The 18,130-nt window shown below is 42.1% G+C and overlaps 4 protein-coding genes across 6 annotated transcripts; 1 reads left to right on the top strand and 3 right to left on the bottom strand.

The window, feature by feature from the left end:
* The first annotated feature begins 27 nt into the window (after positions 1 to 27).
* LOC100123206 (cold shock domain-containing protein E1) lies at positions 28 to 7,305 on the top strand. 2 transcript variants are annotated; one of them, XM_032596032.1, is made up of 12 exons: positions 28 to 131; positions 996 to 1,426; positions 1,560 to 2,461; positions 2,557 to 2,736; positions 2,816 to 3,006; positions 3,076 to 3,286; positions 3,361 to 3,590; positions 3,669 to 3,930; positions 4,010 to 4,246; positions 4,321 to 4,538; positions 4,612 to 5,199; positions 5,283 to 7,305. In XM_032596032.1, exons 3-12 carry the CDS (start codon positions 2,066 to 2,068, stop codon positions 5,449 to 5,451), a joined length of 2,682 nt encoding a protein of 893 aa, XP_032451923.1. In that variant the 5' UTR covers positions 28 to 131; positions 996 to 1,426; positions 1,560 to 2,065; the 3' UTR covers positions 5,452 to 7,305. The 2 variants fall into 2 exon arrangements, with proteins under 2 accessions (XP_032451923.1, XP_001606818.1); XM_001606768.6 differs by having other exon boundaries at positions 996 to 2,461.
* Positions 6,074 to 10,239, bottom strand: LOC100123198 (neurogenic locus notch homolog protein 3). The gene is made up of 5 exons (XM_001606759.6): positions 9,375 to 10,239; positions 8,939 to 9,053; positions 7,993 to 8,124; positions 7,747 to 7,878; positions 6,074 to 7,673 (listed from the first exon to the last, which is right to left on the bottom strand). The coding sequence occupies exons 2-5, from the start codon at positions 8,985 to 8,987 to the stop codon at positions 7,609 to 7,611; spliced, it is 378 nt and encodes a 125-aa protein (XP_001606809.2). The 5' UTR covers positions 8,988 to 9,053; positions 9,375 to 10,239; the 3' UTR covers positions 6,074 to 7,608.
* A 113-nt stretch (positions 10,240 to 10,352) lies between these two features.
* LOC100123189 (suppressor APC domain-containing protein 2) lies at positions 10,353 to 13,140 on the bottom strand. Of its 2 annotated transcripts, XM_016982447.3 has the most exons (8): positions 12,871 to 13,140; positions 12,608 to 12,709; positions 12,124 to 12,525; positions 11,710 to 12,056; positions 11,425 to 11,571; positions 11,128 to 11,340; positions 10,906 to 11,048; positions 10,353 to 10,805 (listed from the first exon to the last, which is right to left on the bottom strand). In XM_016982447.3, exons 2-8 carry the CDS (start codon positions 12,702 to 12,704, stop codon positions 10,799 to 10,801), a joined length of 1,356 nt encoding a protein of 451 aa, XP_016837936.1. In that variant the 5' UTR covers positions 12,705 to 12,709; positions 12,871 to 13,140; the 3' UTR covers positions 10,353 to 10,798. The 2 variants fall into 2 exon arrangements, with proteins under 2 accessions (XP_016837936.1, XP_032451926.1); XM_032596035.1 differs by lacking the exon at positions 10,353 to 10,805 and having other exon boundaries at positions 10,902 to 11,048; positions 12,871 to 12,983.
* Positions 13,141 to 13,569: 429 nt separating this feature from the next.
* LOC100123183 (tryptophan 5-hydroxylase 1) lies at positions 13,570 to 17,176 on the bottom strand. The gene is made up of 12 exons (XM_016982393.3): positions 16,793 to 17,176; positions 16,601 to 16,705; positions 16,317 to 16,527; positions 15,962 to 16,065; positions 15,819 to 15,886; positions 15,695 to 15,745; positions 15,082 to 15,180; positions 14,965 to 15,011; positions 14,752 to 14,887; positions 14,543 to 14,669; positions 14,235 to 14,464; positions 13,570 to 14,163 (listed from the first exon to the last, which is right to left on the bottom strand). The coding sequence occupies exons 1-12, from the start codon at positions 16,889 to 16,891 to the stop codon at positions 13,827 to 13,829; spliced, it is 1,614 nt and encodes a 537-aa protein (XP_016837882.1). The 5' UTR covers positions 16,892 to 17,176; the 3' UTR covers positions 13,570 to 13,826.
* Positions 17,177 to 18,130: the final 954 nt, after the last annotated feature.

Here is an 18,130-nt window from a genome sequence, read left to right as displayed (position 1 = left end):
ACGATCTATCGAGAAAAAAACACATGGCAACATCGCGAAACCGGCGGATGGAGGGAGACAAAACTAGTGTGCGAGTGCTGAATGTTGACATTCAACATGGCGGCATGTCGTCAGTGCTGTGCTGTGTCGTGGTGAGTTTTCCGAGTCTCCTCACGCCCCGAAAATCGCCAGCTTTGGTCCGAAAAACCTTCGAGGCGACTCCTCTCCAATCGGTCTACCCGAATGCGTCGACCTCGTCTCCGGATAACCTCTCAAACGGCAGCATTTAATCGTCGAGTCAAGCCACTCGTCACTCGCTCGCTCTACCCCTCGCCTCGGTGGACGACGTGAAAAAAATTCGGAGTCTCTCGATTCGATGCGCGACGGATTTTTATCGTAACTCGCTGCGTGTGTGCGTGGAATCGTCGTCGCCTCCTCGGCGTGAATCGTCGTCTGGGCCAGAGCGGAGATATCGGCTCGGACGCGGTCGAGGAGGTCTTTTTCCTCCGCGCGCATCTAGCGTCGTCGACGTCGTCGCTCCGAGCGTGCGGCCCGATGAGCTTCGGTCGACGAGTCAAGTGATCCAGATTGGACGTGAATTGCTCAATAAAAGCGACTTTTTTTGTTGGATTTGTTGCTGTTTGGAAATTTAGCTTTATTGGTTAAACGTTGCTAGATCATTGTTGCAAGATTCCGTAGGATTTAGTCGCGACTCCGAAAGTCTCGGAGGGGCCAAGACGAGCGAGAGAATATGTGTCGGGAATAGAGTTTACTGTATGTTATACGTTGCAAAATAGAGCAGAGGCTATTTTCGCTTTTGTTATGCAGTTTGTTTTAACGCTGGGATTATTGTGAGATAAGCGCGATTATGAGCGGAACTTTTGTTCTGGATGTACGTTGACCTAAAAAAGGAAAAGCGAGCAGGGGGACCAAAGCTGGCATGATCCACATTCTCATAGTGCATTGAGACTTTAACCTTTGTTCCGATTAAACATACGCTCTTTTTTTGTTTTCAGCTTGTGTAATTGTTAGTTTAGGACATTTTTGAAACAACGTTCATTACAAATTCAACTTTTCAAAGCCGAAGAACAAGGAAACGACAATATAGGAATTACTGAAACGACACAACCACACTCAGCACACATTGAAGACATCTGAGGATTTTTAAGTCAACAACAGTTATCCTTTAAAATCTTTTAAAGTTTCTGATTTGTACACCTTTTATAAGGGATGACTGATGTCTGAACAAAAACGTAGTTTTTCTCATCTCTCTGTTTCTCTGTTATGCCTTGATTATCTGCAATTTTAAAGAGATCGTATCAAAACGGAGTTGTTGGGCATACGGTTGCCTTCTAATGAAACAATCTCGTATGCATGCAAATGGAAAGTATCATCGTTGGCACACATGAATATTGTGCTGATAATTTTATACGCTCTTAGGAAATTGGTAATATACGATAAGAACAAATTCAATAGAGCTAGCTTTATTGAATTGATACTATCACACGTTCAAATATAACATATTGCAAAACTGTTGCGGGGGCTGGAGCAAAAACGTATACGTATAATCGCGTTTGCAGCATTGCGGAAAGTGCCAACAAGTCACAAGTCGCTGGCCTTGAAGATCGGTGCTTTTTCAATGAATGGTATCGATGATACGTAAAAAATATGAAATAGCTACCAAATAGCAGCGACAAGATCATCGCCTTTCTTCCAACTTCCCAAACGGAAAAAGAGGAAGGTAACAAAAGTTCTTTGGCGGCATTTCAAGGAGCCTTTCTTCCTCTTTGTCAAGTTCTCGTAAAGTCGTAAATAATAAATAAACGAAGATATAAGGTACCAAGAACCATTCTGTGATATCTATGTTAACACTTAAATAATTGAAAAGACTAAAATTTCTAAGTATAAGTATATAATATCGTGGGTGGCTGACAAAGCCATCGACACACTAAGGGCAGCAGAATAAGCTCGACTGATCATTTCCATCACCTGCAACGAGAAGACAAAGAGACAGATAAACAAAAAATACAAGAGAGAGAGAGAGGGGTAGTAATATAAGCTTAAAAAATACTAAAGAATTTGAGACATGTCCAACAATCCTCAGTGGAAAACCTTCCAGCCGCCAATCATGAACTCTGACCCAGCGATATTAGAGTACAAGTCCATGGCCATTCCAAGTCCTAAAGTCATCAGTGGCACCCATCAAGCAAATAACAGTTATAGAAATGGCACCAACTACAGCGGTGACTACATGGACTCGCCTCCTGCTTGTGGAAAGAATTCTACAACGTTCAATAATTATTCAGGCGCACAAACTTCTCCTCGCAACGGTACAGCGAGGTTTCCCATTAGTACATTTACTGGTTTAGAAGGAATTGTGAATAATTCAGGCGAGCCAGTGACTACAAATAATTCTTCTTACCAATCAGATCAGTCCACAAATCAGGGCACACGTGAAACTGGAATCATTGAAAAGCTTTTGGTAATATTCTCTTCTGATACGTGATGAAGATAACGTTTTTTATGCATTTTACATTTACATCTCATTCTAATCACATGATTTATTAACATTAACAGCACTCGTATGGATTTATTCAATGCTGTGAAAGACAAGCAAGGTTGTTCTTTCACTTCAGCCAATTCAGCGGTAACATTGAGCACCTGAAAATTGGAGATCCCGTAGAATTTGAAATGACGTACGATCGTCGAACTGGTAAACCAATAGCGAGTACCGTCAGTAAAATCTCACCTGAAGTGGTAAGTGTCCAATGCGAGAAAAAGTCGTCTATCGAATCGTTTTCAAGGTTACTCATAAACGTAATTCATCGTTTCGCAGGTTTTGAGTGAAGAACGAGTCACGGGTAACGTAACAACAGAATTGCAGGCAAATGGTGATTCTCAGGGTCGAATCAGTTACGAGAATAGGGGCGAATGTTTTTTTCTACCGTATACCAAAGACGATGTCGAGGGGAATGTAACCCTGCGTAACGGCGATAAAGTATCATTTACAATTGCTACAAATCATCGGTACGTATCTCGAGAAAGATTATTTTCAAAGAACTTTTCAATAGAATAATTCGAATTTTTTTTCATCAGTGGAAACTTAGGAGCTTGCCACGTCAGATTAGAGAACCCAGCCCATCCTGTCCGTTATCGTGGGGTCGTATGTTCAATGAAAGAAAGTTTTGGATTTATCGAGCGAGCCGATGTTGTTAAAGAAATATTCTTCCACTTTAGTGAAGCAAAGTCTATGAAAGATGAACTGAGGCTTGGCGATGATGTTGAATTTATCATACAAACTAGAAACGTAAGTATATTGATTTTGCATGTGAATTATCGCTTACCACAGTTATTTAAAAAATCTGTTTAATGCATTTTCAGGGCAAAGAAGTAGCGTGTAATATAACAAAGTTGCCACCAGGATCTATTATTTTCGAGGAAATCAGCGACGAAGTTATTAAAGGACAAGTTTTGAAACCACTTGAAAGGGGTAATTCAGCTAGACACCAAAATGATCCGCTACCAGGCCGCATTCGTTATAGAGCACCTGATCACTCGGAAGTTGAAGTGCCTTTTGGTGACAAAGATCAAAAGGGTGATTTTACCTTGAAGTGAGTTGAATTTTTTATAATTTTCTCAATGGATAATGCTTTAAGGACTTGAATTAATTTACATCTAAATATTTCCAGACACGGAGATTGGGTTCAGTTTAGAATTGCAACAGATACTAGAGATCAATTAAAGAGAGCCACGGAAATTTCTTTATTGCCTGAATCATTTGAGGTATCCGGTGAGCGACGCGAACAGGGTATTATCGCTTCCTTAAAGGATGGTTTTGGCTTTATTCGTTGTGTTGATCGCGATGCTAGGCTCTTCTTTCATTTTAATGAGGTGCTAGACGTTGATAGAGAAATAAGCGTTGGTGATGAAGTAGAATTCACGGTTATACAGGTAATGTAGTATTCCTGTCAAATGCTTCGGTATTTTGGCCATAACCAACTTTACTCAGAATCTGCCGTATGTTTCCTAGGACCCTTCTTCATCATTTTCGAACACGAGACAAAGCGGAATTCGATTGAAGCACTTGCCAACCGGAAGTGTTCAGTTTGAAACTATTATAGAATCTGATGTTCTGGGAAAAGTAATCGAAGACACCAATGGTAACGACCCTGGACTAATAGCCTACCTCAAAGACGATTTAGAACAAAACATTATTTTCTTTACAAAAGATTGTAAATCTAAAAATGTTCCGAGAATGAATGACAAAGTGAGTATAAATAAACGTTACTAATACGTTTATACCAAGACATACATAAACGCAATTAATTTTCGTGATCGTAGGTACAGTTCAGTATCTGCCAAGTAAAACGAAATAAAGAACTCGTTGCTGTAGATATTTCTCTCCTGACTCCCAGTGGAGAAAAGGTTCAAAATCATAATGGCAACAAAAAATCAGCTGGCACTGGACAATTGATTCAAGGCTTTATCGCGGCTCTGAAGGACGGCTTTGGTTTTATTGAAACAATAAATCATGATAAAGAAATATTTTTTCACTATAGGTACGTAGTAGATACTTTTTTTTTTGTAGAAACTCGTTTAAAAATGTCAAAATAATGTAACTCTTTTTTGTAGTAATTTTGACGGAGATGCAAGCACTTTGGAATTGGGCGCCGACGTTGAGTGCAACATAAGTACGGGCAACAATCGTGGTGGGGCCGGGGGCTGTACGGCCGCAGAGTCGGTGCGACTGCTAGAGAAAGGTAGCATCCCGCGACCGAGCGTCAATGCTGAGGTCCTGGACGGAACCGTAATCCGTCCGCTGCGCAGCGCAAACCCCGATCAGGTGGAGTATGCTGGCCTGATCAAGGTCAATCCAACGACAGAAGACGAGGAGACACCTGAATACGAGTTCGGCATTATGGGCCTAGGGAACAAGCGCGAGCTCCTGCAGACTGGCGATCCCGTGCAATTCCAGGTGGACTCGGACAATCATGCCACCAATATCGTCGCCGTGAGGAAAAAGCGCCGAGCCACAGTCGACGCGGTCAAAGGCCCCTTCGGGTTCCTCGCCTACGAGGTCGATGAGGGCAAGAAGCTCTTTTTCCACATGAGCGAAGTCTGCGATGACGCCAAGCTGAAGCCTGGCGATCAAGTTGAGTTCGTGCTGGTTACCAATCAGCGTTCTGGAAAGTCTTCGGCATGTAACGTCGTTCGTTTGAGGTAAGTTTCCGAATTTTTTATTTATAAGTACTTCAAAAATATTTGCGTAGATAACTTCTAGAAAACATGTTTTGCTTTTACAGTGAGGCAGTGATGCAACGGCCAGAAAGATTGATCAGTCGGCTGCGCACCGTTTCTTTAGAAGACTCTGGACCGAAGTTAACCGTAGTCAGGCAGCCCAAGGGTCCGGACGGGACTCGCGGCTTTAGTCAAGAGAGGATGCAGCGCATACCAGGTGCCATCGCAGAATAATGTTAACCGTTGTACCTAACGAGTGAGGATGGAGGGAAAGAAGACATAACCTCGGATTGCAAACCTACTTTACCTATATTTTCGTCCATGCACGCGTCGACGCCGAGATTATTGTAATAAATAATTATTATTATTATTATTAATATTATTATCATTATAATTTTATTATTAGGTGAAAGAAACGCGAAACTAAGAACATTTGCCAAATCTAAGACACTTTATTGTAACAAATACAAAATATTGTGTAACGACAACGCGCATAGTCGGCGGCGACGAATTGGACAACGAGTCTATATTTTTTTTATTTTTATTCGAGGGAAGAGTGTTTTATCTTCTCATCGTACATACAAAAAACAGAGATAAACAAAATAAACACACGCAAACACTAGTTATTAAATTAATTGAAATCGTGGAAGGAGATCGCCAAACATTGTTAATTATTTGTGAAATTGTCATACGTAGGCTCATTTTTTGAAGATTTCGGAAGCGATTTAGTGTTTTAAGTCAGAAAAAAATGAATGGAAAATAGGAACAAAAACGGACAGCGTGCAGCAGGAAATATGCGGGTACACGTTAGAAAGAAAAAAAAATAACGAGAGTACCATCAAAAGAGTAACGAAGAAAAGTGTAGGCACGGGCTTTAGCGTTCAAAAAAATATAAAAAAAAGTATAAAAAAGGGCAGGTCGCACTGCTGTCGTCTGTTTGTAATTTTTGCGACAATGAAACTTGTCCTGTCTGTCTTTATAAAAATATACGTACATGTTGATACTATTTTTTACGTTATGATTTCTTCGAACCGTACTTTTTTTTCTACCCAAGAAAAGCGAGTTCTGAAGAATGACAAATAATTTAAAAAAAAAAAATAATAATAATAAATCGAGCGTTGCCAACGCGCGCTCGCGTAAAGAAGCGCTAAGAAATCAAATGAAACTTCGAATATAATAACGGAACAAACGAAAGAGGTGTCGGGAGAAGTAGAATCTCTATACGCATATGTGTCGGCGACGATTTTGTCGACGTGTGATGTCTAAAAAACGAAACTTGTAAAAAAGACATTACGCCGGGCAGCAACTGGTCCGAGAGAGTATATTAAGAGAAAAAGATGAGAATTTAAATAAAAGCCTGGGGTGCGCGTGCGTGTATGAGCATTTTTTCAGTCAGACTGTTGTTACGAAACTTAAGCAAAACTATACACAAGACGACAACCAGTCGCAAGCGAAAATCCTTCGAAACGCTCGTACGCGCACCTGCACGAGTCTGTCGTTAAGTTCCTGATGCAATGTCGTGTTGTAAAATCAAATTAGAGTTATACAAACCTTTCCGTTGAAATCTTTAATTTGACAACCAAACTAGAAAGAAAAAGCGTAAGAGGAAACGTCGTGAGAAAGTAACGAAAGACGCAAAGTCTACTCGAAGTAAAAAAAAAAACGAATAATAATGAGAGTAGAGGATCATGCTGAATGATTGCATTTTGATCTGAAATCTTACCATCGTTTGTCGGCGACTATTGTAAAGGATGAGAAAAAAAGCACATGAATATATAAAAACACAAAAACAAGGGGGAGGGGGGACAAACCGAGCGTAAACGATGGTAGAATTTCTGTATAATCTCGAACGAAAATAGCGTAAACGGGAGACACAAACGAGGCGAATGTATGACATTGCAAATTGTAAAAACAACAAAAACAAGCACACTCGCGAAAAATGAAGTTTAGCGCTTGTTATCATCTTGTGCCCCATAGATTCGAAGAGAAAAACAAAAAAAAAACAAAAAAAATACATCGTACCATAACATACTGTAAATCCTCCTTTGGTGAATAAACATTGGAAGCATCAGAATGAACAAGATAAAACCAAACAGTGTCATTAGTATACTCACACATCACGTGAAAATCGATACCTCCAAATCGATCGATTTCATTGTACCATTTTGTATAAAAATGTCCTTTGATTCACGCCAAAAAAATCAATATTATTATACCTTATTTACAAAAACCAGCATACACGTTTATTATTTTTCAATTTTTTGGTATTTTCCAGTCATGTATATCTATATTTTATGTACAAAAGCTTTAAATCTAGAGCATTAATTCCAATAGGAAGTAAATAGTCTTGTTTAAAAAAAAATAACGTCTTGATGGATCTTTTATTTCTCTTTATATGACGACGCACTCGTACGGGAAAGGTCCTCGGTAATGTGTGTTTGCAGGTCCAGGACACGCTGCAAATCAGATCACGTTACAGTAATTTTCATTTATATTTTCGTTAAAATTTAATTTATTCTTTGAACTCACGACTTTCGCACTTAGGTCCAAAGAAGCCAGTTCCCTCGCAGAGGCATTTGAAACCAGGATCGGATGTGATTTGAAGACAACTGCCCCCGTGTAGACACGTCGTGGATCTGAAGCAGGCATTATGTCGTCCTCCTGCGATAATTCACAACCAGAATACCACATTTTAATTTCAAATTATTTCATCATTCAAAAATTACTCTCTCTCTCTCTCTCTCTGTCTCTCAATAAAGCAAATCGTATTATTACCGGCGATCGCGAGTCTGCACTCATCCATGTTCGGATATCTGAATTCAGATTTGCAGCCATAACCGCAGGAGCACTGACCGTTGAAGATCCTGCATCCGTTGCCCATTTTGTCGAGCTCGCATGTCTGCGTCTCTGCAAAATTTCCGAACGTCCGTCATCAGGCTCGACTTTATACAAAACGCAGAACAAATTCGACTCTCGATATCGCCACGACGAATTCTTTATAATTACGAGATTGATTAAACGTACATTCGGTCAAGAGAGACATATAGAGATAACGGTCGCGTCTGCTTTATCGCATGTTCGCCTCTCCTACGGTTTTCCTCGTATCGGCCGCCCTAAAAGATAGGCAAAGGAGAAACCGATAAGGACGAGGGAAGGGTATACGCGACGATCGCATCCGGGCGATTGTCGCTGTGTACGACGGCACTTCCCGCGACGAAGGAGATAACTCGTATGGACCGATGCGACGACTGGTTCAACGTACGAGATATAGTCGCCGATTTCGGATTAAGTGTATCTTTATAGGTTTTTCCTCGGGGAATTTTTATGTGATTGAGAAATTATTTCGTTCTTATAGATTCGGTGTAGGCCTTGAGGGTTTTCCACGGAATCTGATATTTGATTTTAGTTATTACCAATATTTTGTACTAGTTTCCGTGGCGTAAATATCGTCCAGAATAACACACGTTCTTGTATTATGAAAATTACAGACGACTAGATTTGGCATTTTAGATTAATGTCACTAATAACACTACCTTATTATAATCAAGTTTATACGACATTTTCATAATTTGATAAAGTAACAAAATTATCTTATACGTTAACAAGTAGCAGATAAATGATTAATCATTCTCATTATAATAACTCATCGTGAATGCTCGAGAGCCGCCAGATTAACTTACAAAATAAAATCGAGATTATAATTATTCATAGTTATAAATACCTAATAATGTGATGAAAAAAATAACAAACAGCAGCGCAAGTCCCCGCATGGCAGTGTATTCGCAAATTCGCGCGACAAAGACACACAGATAAGAAAGATCGTCGAACTTAGTGATCTGAAATAAGTAGGTACACTACGATAAGTCAGCGTAGCGGGCTCACCAGTTGGGTCATAGGTCGCAGCTTTACGAGCGTAAGAAATTGTAACAGAATATAATGCTGCCGGCTCACAAAAACCCTTTTATCGCTTCTCTACATTATACTCCGTCCGCACAATTTGTAGCTTACGAATATCATCGTTTCTACGCTTGTAGCTTATATTTACATAAGCCGAATTACAAAGAAAGAAAAATTAAAACAGAAAAATGATTTTTCAAAGAATACAAATCAATAAAACTCCGTCCAAAACCGCATACATATAAAGTAATAATACTTGCCGCGTGTCACTTGCACCACTAAAGCTTCATCAGACACCGGCTGCAGCGTAAAGAGTCGCCTCTTTGTTATCCCCCTAAACGAACTGACCGACACTCTCAATCTTACAAAAAAAAAAAGCTCTGCAGTAGGCCTGTGTCGAGATAAGCTCACGATCAGCCGTCCGATCGGGAAAACAGAAAGTGTATGGTTCAAGAACCGCGCGACTGTCGATAACTCTAAAAAATAAACTATGAGTAGGAGTATATAAAAAGAGACAACAACAGCACGCGCGGATCTCGACGTAGCGGAGCACGGAAAGCGACTAACTGAAAGCTCTCAGCATAAAGCGAAGAAGAAGAAGAAATGAAGGAACGGCGGCGCGTGGGGTGCAACAAAACGACCTCAGCTGCACGCGTCGCACGAGAGCAAGATAACACACGAATGCCAGATTTCTCCCTACTCTGCGATGCTACTGCTGCTGCTGCACACTTTGGGCGCATCTGCAGGAATTTCCTTCTCCTCAATCTTCTTCACTTGAATTCGTCTCGCCCCTTCCTTCTTCTCGACTCTCAGCTGCGCGCCGGTCGTTTCTTTATTTTCGTTGCGCTCCCCGGTGTTGGATGTGCGTTACTTATTCACTCATTTTCCCTCGCATCGCTGCTATGGTAATTTTTAGCGCTTGAATTCCTACGCTCTTATACTGGATTGAGTTAGATTTTTCAACGGACACGCGCGCTTTTTTATCGCCTCGCCAAAGTGATTTTCTAATTAATAATCGTGAAAAAGTTTATATACAAAGCGCATTTTATCGCTTCGCTCGTGCAGAAGCGGAAGCTTTATCGTCGCAGGATAGAGGCGCGATGACATTTGACATCTAGCGCAATTATTTGGAACGATCTGATTTCTTTGAACTATTTTCTTTTTGGCTTTGCCGCGATGCTTCCGCATTTGAAAGGCGTGTCGAATGAGGTTTGTCGATTGAAAAGAAAGCACCCTGCTTTGGTTTACAGTGGAACGATGATAATAATTTATTGAAAAAATATATGTAACGAGATAATTTTTCAATATCATGCTTAATTAGAACAATTGGATGGATCGATTTCACAGCGTTAGTTTAATGGCTCGCGCCTTGTTATATAAAACAATAATTTTGTCGCGACGTATAAAATATTATCTTAATACAAGATATACAACTCGTAAAATACTATAAAAATCTTAAAAAATATCATAAAATTTGATGAAAATACGGTGGCAGGCCGCAGTAACAGATGTATTTTACAATATATTTTTTTACCGATATACAAATATAAGTCGTTAAGGTAATGTTAGAAGTCGGAATCGACCTTTAATGTACCGAGTATAACTCCTCTTTTCGTGATCACTCTCATTGAAGAAATTTCATTGAGCAATTTCATCCCGATAAATGCACCTTCTCTCAGCTCTCTTAAATTCTGGAAAAATAAATTTTTTTACTCTATTTGTATTCTTAAAACTAAATAATAGCACTTGTTATATCTTCTGAAAAGCGTAGGTACTTGAATAGTACTTTACATGAATGTTTGATCATGCTGCTCGTGAATCATTGTAGATCTTCTCGATTGGACGATTCCCGTCTGGCGGTCGTACAGTTCCCGCATGAGGCCGTCTTTCTCTTGCTCCAATAAAGCTATTCTGTGACTCTTCTTGCTGACCTCCTGTAAAGTTTTTGCATATTACACTAAACATTCAGGAATATAAACACAAGTATTTTTTTTTTTAAGTAATTTCACGCACCTCTGTTAACCTGTGATTTTGCTGTTTTAATCTGGACATCATATCGGTTTGTAGTTGCGCCGACGTTGGGGTACTCAGGAATGCTAAGTTCATGTGAAGAGGAAGTCCGCCTCTTTCCCAACTACTTATCAGAGCAGCTAGATGCCGATTGACTTCAAGTACTCTTGCTCTCTGCAGTTCCAATCTTTCCTGCTGTGCTTCAGTCCATTGCTCCTAAAAATTTAATCATTTTCTCATAAAGAAGTCGATTTATAAATTGAGAGTGACAAATTATAAATATCGTTAAATAAGTTTTACCACGTGTGAACCCATTTGTCCCAAGTGCTTAATTTTCTCTTGGGTAATTGAAATTTGTTTGTGATACCAATCTCTTGCCTTTTCAACTGCCGCAAGACCTTGGAGCAGTACATCTTTTTCCTGTTCTATCTGCTTCATCCTTTTCATCTGTAAAATAAGAATTATTCATGTATCCAACCAATCGAAAATTTGATGGATTAAGTAAGGTTCCCAAACTCTACCTCTCATAAAAATGATATCTTTATAGTGTTTTATTGGGAAACCTTTGATGAAAGTGTGCTTTACCATGTTGTAATCAATACCATTCTGTAGGGTATGTCGCCTTGGCTCTCTACGTCGACTAGGTGATTTTTTGTTTTGTGCTTGCAAGGCCAACTGCTGGGCATTTTGCATATCTATGGCTTTTCCATCACCTAACACCCTGGCTGGATGAAGTAAAGTGTTTGGATCCGGTCGATATTTGGCAGCAGGTATTTGACGTTTGTCAGAACCTTTTTCTCCACCCATCAATCTGCCCATTTGCCAATTCTGAAGTACCGTACGAATTTCAGACTTGTCAAAACTCCTGTCTGCATTTAAAACTCTGCTATCAAGAGCTGCACCAGTTCGAGGAGGTTTTGGTGGCCCATAAGCTGCACAAACATTGTCAAATAAAGGCACAATCAAGTAATTCAAGCTTTAATAATACAAAATACGCACCTTTCATAAGCTTTGACTCCGAGCAAATCCTTGAATCTACATCAAACTGTGGATTTCCCTCTTTTCTACCTGGCAGCTGTGGCATACTGAGCGTTCTTTGCTGCGAAATAACATTATTTGGCCTTATAGTAGCTGTGTTCGGAGAAGTCCAAGCAGCTTTGCTTTGATTCTCAAGGACTGGAGCAGAGGGAGGTCTGTTTGGTTGGCCAGCATCGAGCTTCTTGGACTCGCTGTCAGCCTGCGCATGCAGCAGACATATCTTGAGGCCCGCACAGAACCTCTCGAACGACAGCAAACCATTTGGTGGAGTCACCTTCTTCAAACCATCCAAGACTCCCTTTGGTAAGCCGGATGCACCGTCGTCTCGCCAACGCGCTTCGATGTCCGCGTAGTTGACGTACCCTGAACATACACCGCAAACAATGCAAATACACACACAGACACACAGAGTAGGCATCGTCATAAAACAAACGTAAAAACTCACCCGTATTCTGGTCATCCATAATATCAAAGAGGGTCCGCATAGCGGAGACGAAATGTTTGGGCAGGCCATCGATGCTGGACTTGGTGATCTGGGCCATGGTACCTGGAGAAAAGTCGACACGAAATTCAACAAAGCACTACCCACAGGGCCAAAGCGCGCGCGAGACAAGTAAACAACGGTTGTTTACCTCACGGCTCTGCGCAGATAAAAGAGAGTATGGTATCTCGCAATATATACGCGAGGAAAGAGGTAAAACGACTTGCCTATTTTGTCTACGAGCTGCGCTGCAGCGGCATGGCCATCAGGAATCTTACAGGTGGTTGATGGCCAGACATTCCAGCAGTCTGGTCTATACTCGCGCGAGGCGCGCCTCTTATGCACTGCCGAAGACTCTGTATATGCGTCGGGTTTAGTGCTCCGCTGATGGCGGAGTGGGATATACACACATATATATATATATATACACCCATATATTTACAGGTAGAGTGCAGTCGATGGGGGTCCGTTGGATGTTTGCAGGAAAGATAGTAGTCGCGAGTTTACGACTCGATCCGGCGCGAGTCAGTCGATTGCGGCTCAGGTGCAGGATTTTACCTGCGCCGTCAGGATGATTTGTGTGCGCCTCTGTAAGTAGGTGTGCGTGTGTATTGTGGGGATATCGGAGAAGAGCTGGGAGCACGATATACCGGGAAGTGCACTTGTTTTGATGGGACTAGGGTGTTTGTATTGAAAAGGTGAGGTCGTTGCTCTCCTGCGAGTGTTTTGTTTTGATTTTTTGGTTACTTTATCGAGATTTTCGGCTGATGCGGGGAGAAGAAAAATGTATGTACCTATACGCGTTTTCAAAAAAGTTGTAGGTATGCTATATATAGCGAGGAACATCGTTGTTTTTGAGATTTTTAAGGTTAATTTTAAAATAAGGTATATTTTAAAATTAAAAGAGCACATCTTTTAGACACCAATAGGATTTCTATAATGTATATATTGTCGTAACACTGAATAATTACATTTCTAACGAACAGAATTCGTAATAGATGCAACTGCAATTACAATAATATCATACATAAACAAAGCATGCATAATTTATAAATACTTTGAAATATAAATAGGTATAACGCTATCTCATCCCCTGAAATTCTAATCTTTAACTTCTCACAATACATATCGCTCTGACGCTCAGCATATTCACATCGACATTATATCGTTAAATTTTTACAGCTTAAAACTGCCTCGTCATGGGATTGCTGGCGTCATCCCTGACACCCTCGTCTCTATTCGGACTCTTATCATCGGAATCGCTACCAGAGGACGAGTGCAACGACGACGTCTCCAGCTGGAGATCGATGCCCTGGGTCAGGAGGCTGGTAATGCGCTCGACGTTCACGCTCTCGTCCTGCTCGTGAATCTTGCGCAAGGCGTTCGAGACGATGCACAAATCGCCGCGAAGCTCGCTGACCACTGCGGTGATCTTCTGGGCGTCGGTCAGGACTTCTACCGATTGGGTGTACGGGTTGTAGCGGAGACCGAAGGGCCGCTTTATCTGGCTGGCGAATTGTCTGGAAGGAGAGGTAATGATTTGTTTGGAAAATTTTACGAGCTTCTATTTGTTGTATTTGTAAAAACTCACCGCATCTTCTCCTTGGCCTCTTCGATGCTATCCGTATAGTAATAAGCGTTCTGGAAAGCCGTGATGATGCACTCCTGCTTGACAGTAACTTCAGGCTCGAATCTGAAAGTCTTCTCCGGCGCAGAGACGGCGTGCCTCAGCTCGGCGATCGACGACAGCAGTCCAGCTCCGTAGACCCTCAGGTCGCCGTCCTGTTTGCAGAGTCCGAATTCCACCGTGAAGAAGTAAAGCTGCGGACGTCAAATCGTCGATTATAGAGTCGTATTCGATCATTTGAAAGAGAGCTTTCAGTTTGCGTTAGAGCTTACGGTCGCGAGCTTGTCGATGTCCTCGTCCGCTGCTCCAAGGGAGGCGAGTCCGAGCTCCTGGGAAAACTGAGCGAAGCTTGGGTTTGCCAGGAGAGGCATGTGTCCTAGGAGCTCGTGACAGCAGTCGCTGTGGAGATAATTTTTACAATTTTTAGCAACGTAAGGAGGTTGCGCGGAGCGAAAAGTTATAAGATTTATTATTGGCGTACGGTTCAGGCGTGTAGAACGGATCCGAAGAGTGACGGATGTACTGAGTACAGTGGAATACGCGGAAAGCCAGGCCAGCCAGGAAATCGCGAGGCGACAAGTAACCCGCTACTGGGCGTAGTTGGAATCCTGTCGATTCTGTTGACAAGAAATTATAATTTTTGGCGATATCTTTCGGTATAATTTCTAATTCTACTAGACGGTTTTATACCTACTTTTTAGAAACGTATTAACGTCCTGCAGCTGCGGTATGTTGTCTTCCCTGAATTAAGAAAACAGTTCTGTACTAATTTCTTGCAAAAAGAAAAACATTACGCGAATTTCTGCAATACCTGTAACCGCAGTATTTCTCAAGCTTAGACCAGTTCTCGAGAAACTCCTTGCAAGCGTATTTCTGATAAAGTTGATGCAGCTCTCGGAAAATCGTTCCCCTACCAGTGAATCATCGTTAATCACCCTTTTCAATCCCAAATACAATTAAACAACAATTAAACAAGAATATCTCATCCCCGCTAGACAAGCGCGAACGACTCGAGTCAGTTAAGCAAGCTCCATATACCTTAGTATAATTCACTCATCCCCGTCTCTCGTTTAAAAACGTCTAAAGCCTCGTTTGTTTACTCCGACAACCCGGCACTTGGCTCAACTAAACGCGCAGCTTTCTCTCTCTACACACACACACACACGCGCGAGCGCAGAGCTATCGTCGACGAATCAAATCAGGGCAATTAGGCTGTATTCAGTCTGGCAAACTCGCTTCTCTCGTTCCTTTCGCGATTGCGCTGAGTTTCTTAGTTGAAAGAATTTGCTACGGGATTGCCTTCGTGAAGGAGGAAACACGATTCTTCAACTGCGTATAGACTGGCTCGCGGCCATTAGGATAAACTTTTCACGGGGAGAAAATCTATTGACTTATTACTATATAACTTGTTGAATTGTACTCACCAGGTTTTCACCTCTTCGGCTGTGTACTGTATTTTCGGAATGGGCATTCCGCTGAAATTTATTAAAATTTAATTTTTACACCATTTTTCACGGGGAAATAAGGGAGCGGAAAAGGGAAACCTACTACTTGTAATTGTTGGCGATGTCCACGAACTGCTCGCGTCGCTTGCGGTATACCGGATCCTTGAAGCCCTTTTTTAAAAAAAAAAAAAAAAAAGTAGTTCAATTAAAATTCGCGGGTTTTTCAACATCTCCGAGTGAACTTACAGGGTGATCGGCGTCCAATTCGGCGCCGTACATGAGTACTCTCTGCGCCTGATCCAAGTCTGCTATTTTCCGAGGGAACCACACCATGTCAACTTCACTAAAATCTAAAACGATCGACATTTCTCTCAATTACTTTCTCTCTCTCTCTCTCGAAAAAAAAAAAAATACTATCGCAAACAAATCTACAACGACGGACGCTTAGTTTTATTCTTCGATGAGAAGCGCTGCATTATTCATGCCAACAGCCGCGCACTTTCCCAGATTAGCTTTTCCGTGCAGCCTCCCATCGTTCACCTCCGTTACACACTCGTATGAGCAAAAAAAAAAAAAAAAAAAAATCTAAAACTATACCAACCAAAGCTCGGCGCAGCCGACAGCGGTGGATGCGGCACACTGCCGATCTCCTCGTACTGGGCTAAATTGATCGCGGCCACTTCGCGGCTGAGCATCCGCGTGAGCTGCTCCATACGCCTGCTGTCGCACTCGACGTCCACCAGGATCTCGTATTCGGAGCCGCGACGTACCGACTTTCGAGACTCTATGTGCACGACGTTCACCCCGAGGTCCTTTAATTTTACGTGAAGGATAAATAAGTTGTAATTTTTTCGGGGCTAGAGAGGGTACACAGATAAAGCTTGCCTGGAAGACTTGGAGTGCTCGGGCGAGACCGCCTACTTGATTTTTCAGGGAGAATACGACGGAGTTTTTAGTGTCGCCGTTGGCGACTTTCTCGACCGCTGGCACCTTTAACATACGGTTATACGAGTTTTTATTTTACCGTAGAGAAGGATAATTTCGAGGTATCGCGAGGTAACAATCGAAGACACTCACGTCGCGACTTTTGTGCAAGGGACTGCCCTCCTTGATGGTCCACTCTTCGTCCCTCCTGTACAGCCACATTCCCAGCAACCCTTTGCCCGATCCACTCATTTCTGCTTCGAACTATAGCTTCCTTCAAAGAGTTGAGCGAAAAATCGCAAAACGATCTCTTGTACTTTTACAAATGACAGGGTGAACCCCTGTCGAAATGTTCAATCTCCTCACCAGGCGATGACTCAAACTCACAAGAATCACAAACACTCGTCGAGGAAGTGCAGGAGCCAAAGTGTCCCATCGAGGAGTCTTCCCGGTGTACTTAAGCTCTCATCCCCTCCGTCGAGGGTAGCTCGGCTGAATGGCTCGATCGCAGCCGATTGGTCCGCTGCTGCTCCTACCAGGAGCTTCTTCTCATTGGTTCTCTCTCAGTCTCTCTCTCTCTCTCTCGCTCTCTCTCTCTCTATACCTATATGTGGGTACGGTACACACTACTGTTTCTCTCCGTCTTTTTCCTCTCGAGCTTCCATTCATTTGAGACCATGCCATAGATTTTGCCGGGCAAGCTGTTCGTTTTCGAATGGACTACTGCTGAATATTCCTTGACGTCAGTCTGTGGTGCGTGTGTAGGTGCGAGGGTGAAGGCTGACGCGATGATGCTGGGGCCGATCGAGAGCTTTCTTTAACGATCTGCGCGTTGTTCTGATGTAGTGAATTTTGAATAAAAAAAATCTACCGTTACATGTTGTCTAACTACAGTGTACAGATATAGCACACAAATATGTAATATAATAGTATACGATGACGACAAATCTCTCAATAGAACAATCGCGAACATACACCCCACAATCAAACCATAAAGTCACACAGGAAGCCAAGATATCGTCTCGGCTCGTTAACTCCTCGCATCACCACCCACGTTCGGCACAATGACACCGCGCAACTACTCAAAAAGAAAAATTTTTCAAAATTTCCACGTGACCCAATTTCCCCTCCATGTATATACGTCGCAGCCAAACGAAACTCCTCGTCTCCCCGACAATCAAGTCAAGTGAACGTAGCAAGAGTCGAGTCCGGCGCAATAAGAAGATAAAACCGAGAAAGGCGAGGTTCTCTTAATAAAAACCGTCCGATCGCCGGAGGGGCTGAAAACGCCGGTTCTATCTCTCTCTCTCTCTCTCTCTCGGCGCGAAGCGCCTAAAGCAGATGCAGCACATTAGACCTGTACTTATTTATACGCGCTATCGCACGCACGATTAAATTGCGGCCGATTTTTCTTCTTCTCGCGCGGGAATACGTAACCGAAGCTTCTTTCACCCCCCCCCCCCCCGCTTCTAATCAGGCCAAGCTTTCGTC

The sequence above is a fragment of the Nasonia vitripennis genome, chromosome 1, assembly GCF_009193385.2.
Source record: "Nasonia vitripennis strain AsymCx chromosome 1, Nvit_psr_1.1, whole genome shotgun sequence".
NCBI lineage: Eukaryota > Metazoa > Arthropoda > Insecta > Hymenoptera > Pteromalidae > Nasonia > Nasonia vitripennis.
The sequence above is the reverse complement of the archived record's forward strand: the minus strand, read 5'-3'. Positions and strand labels throughout refer to the sequence as shown.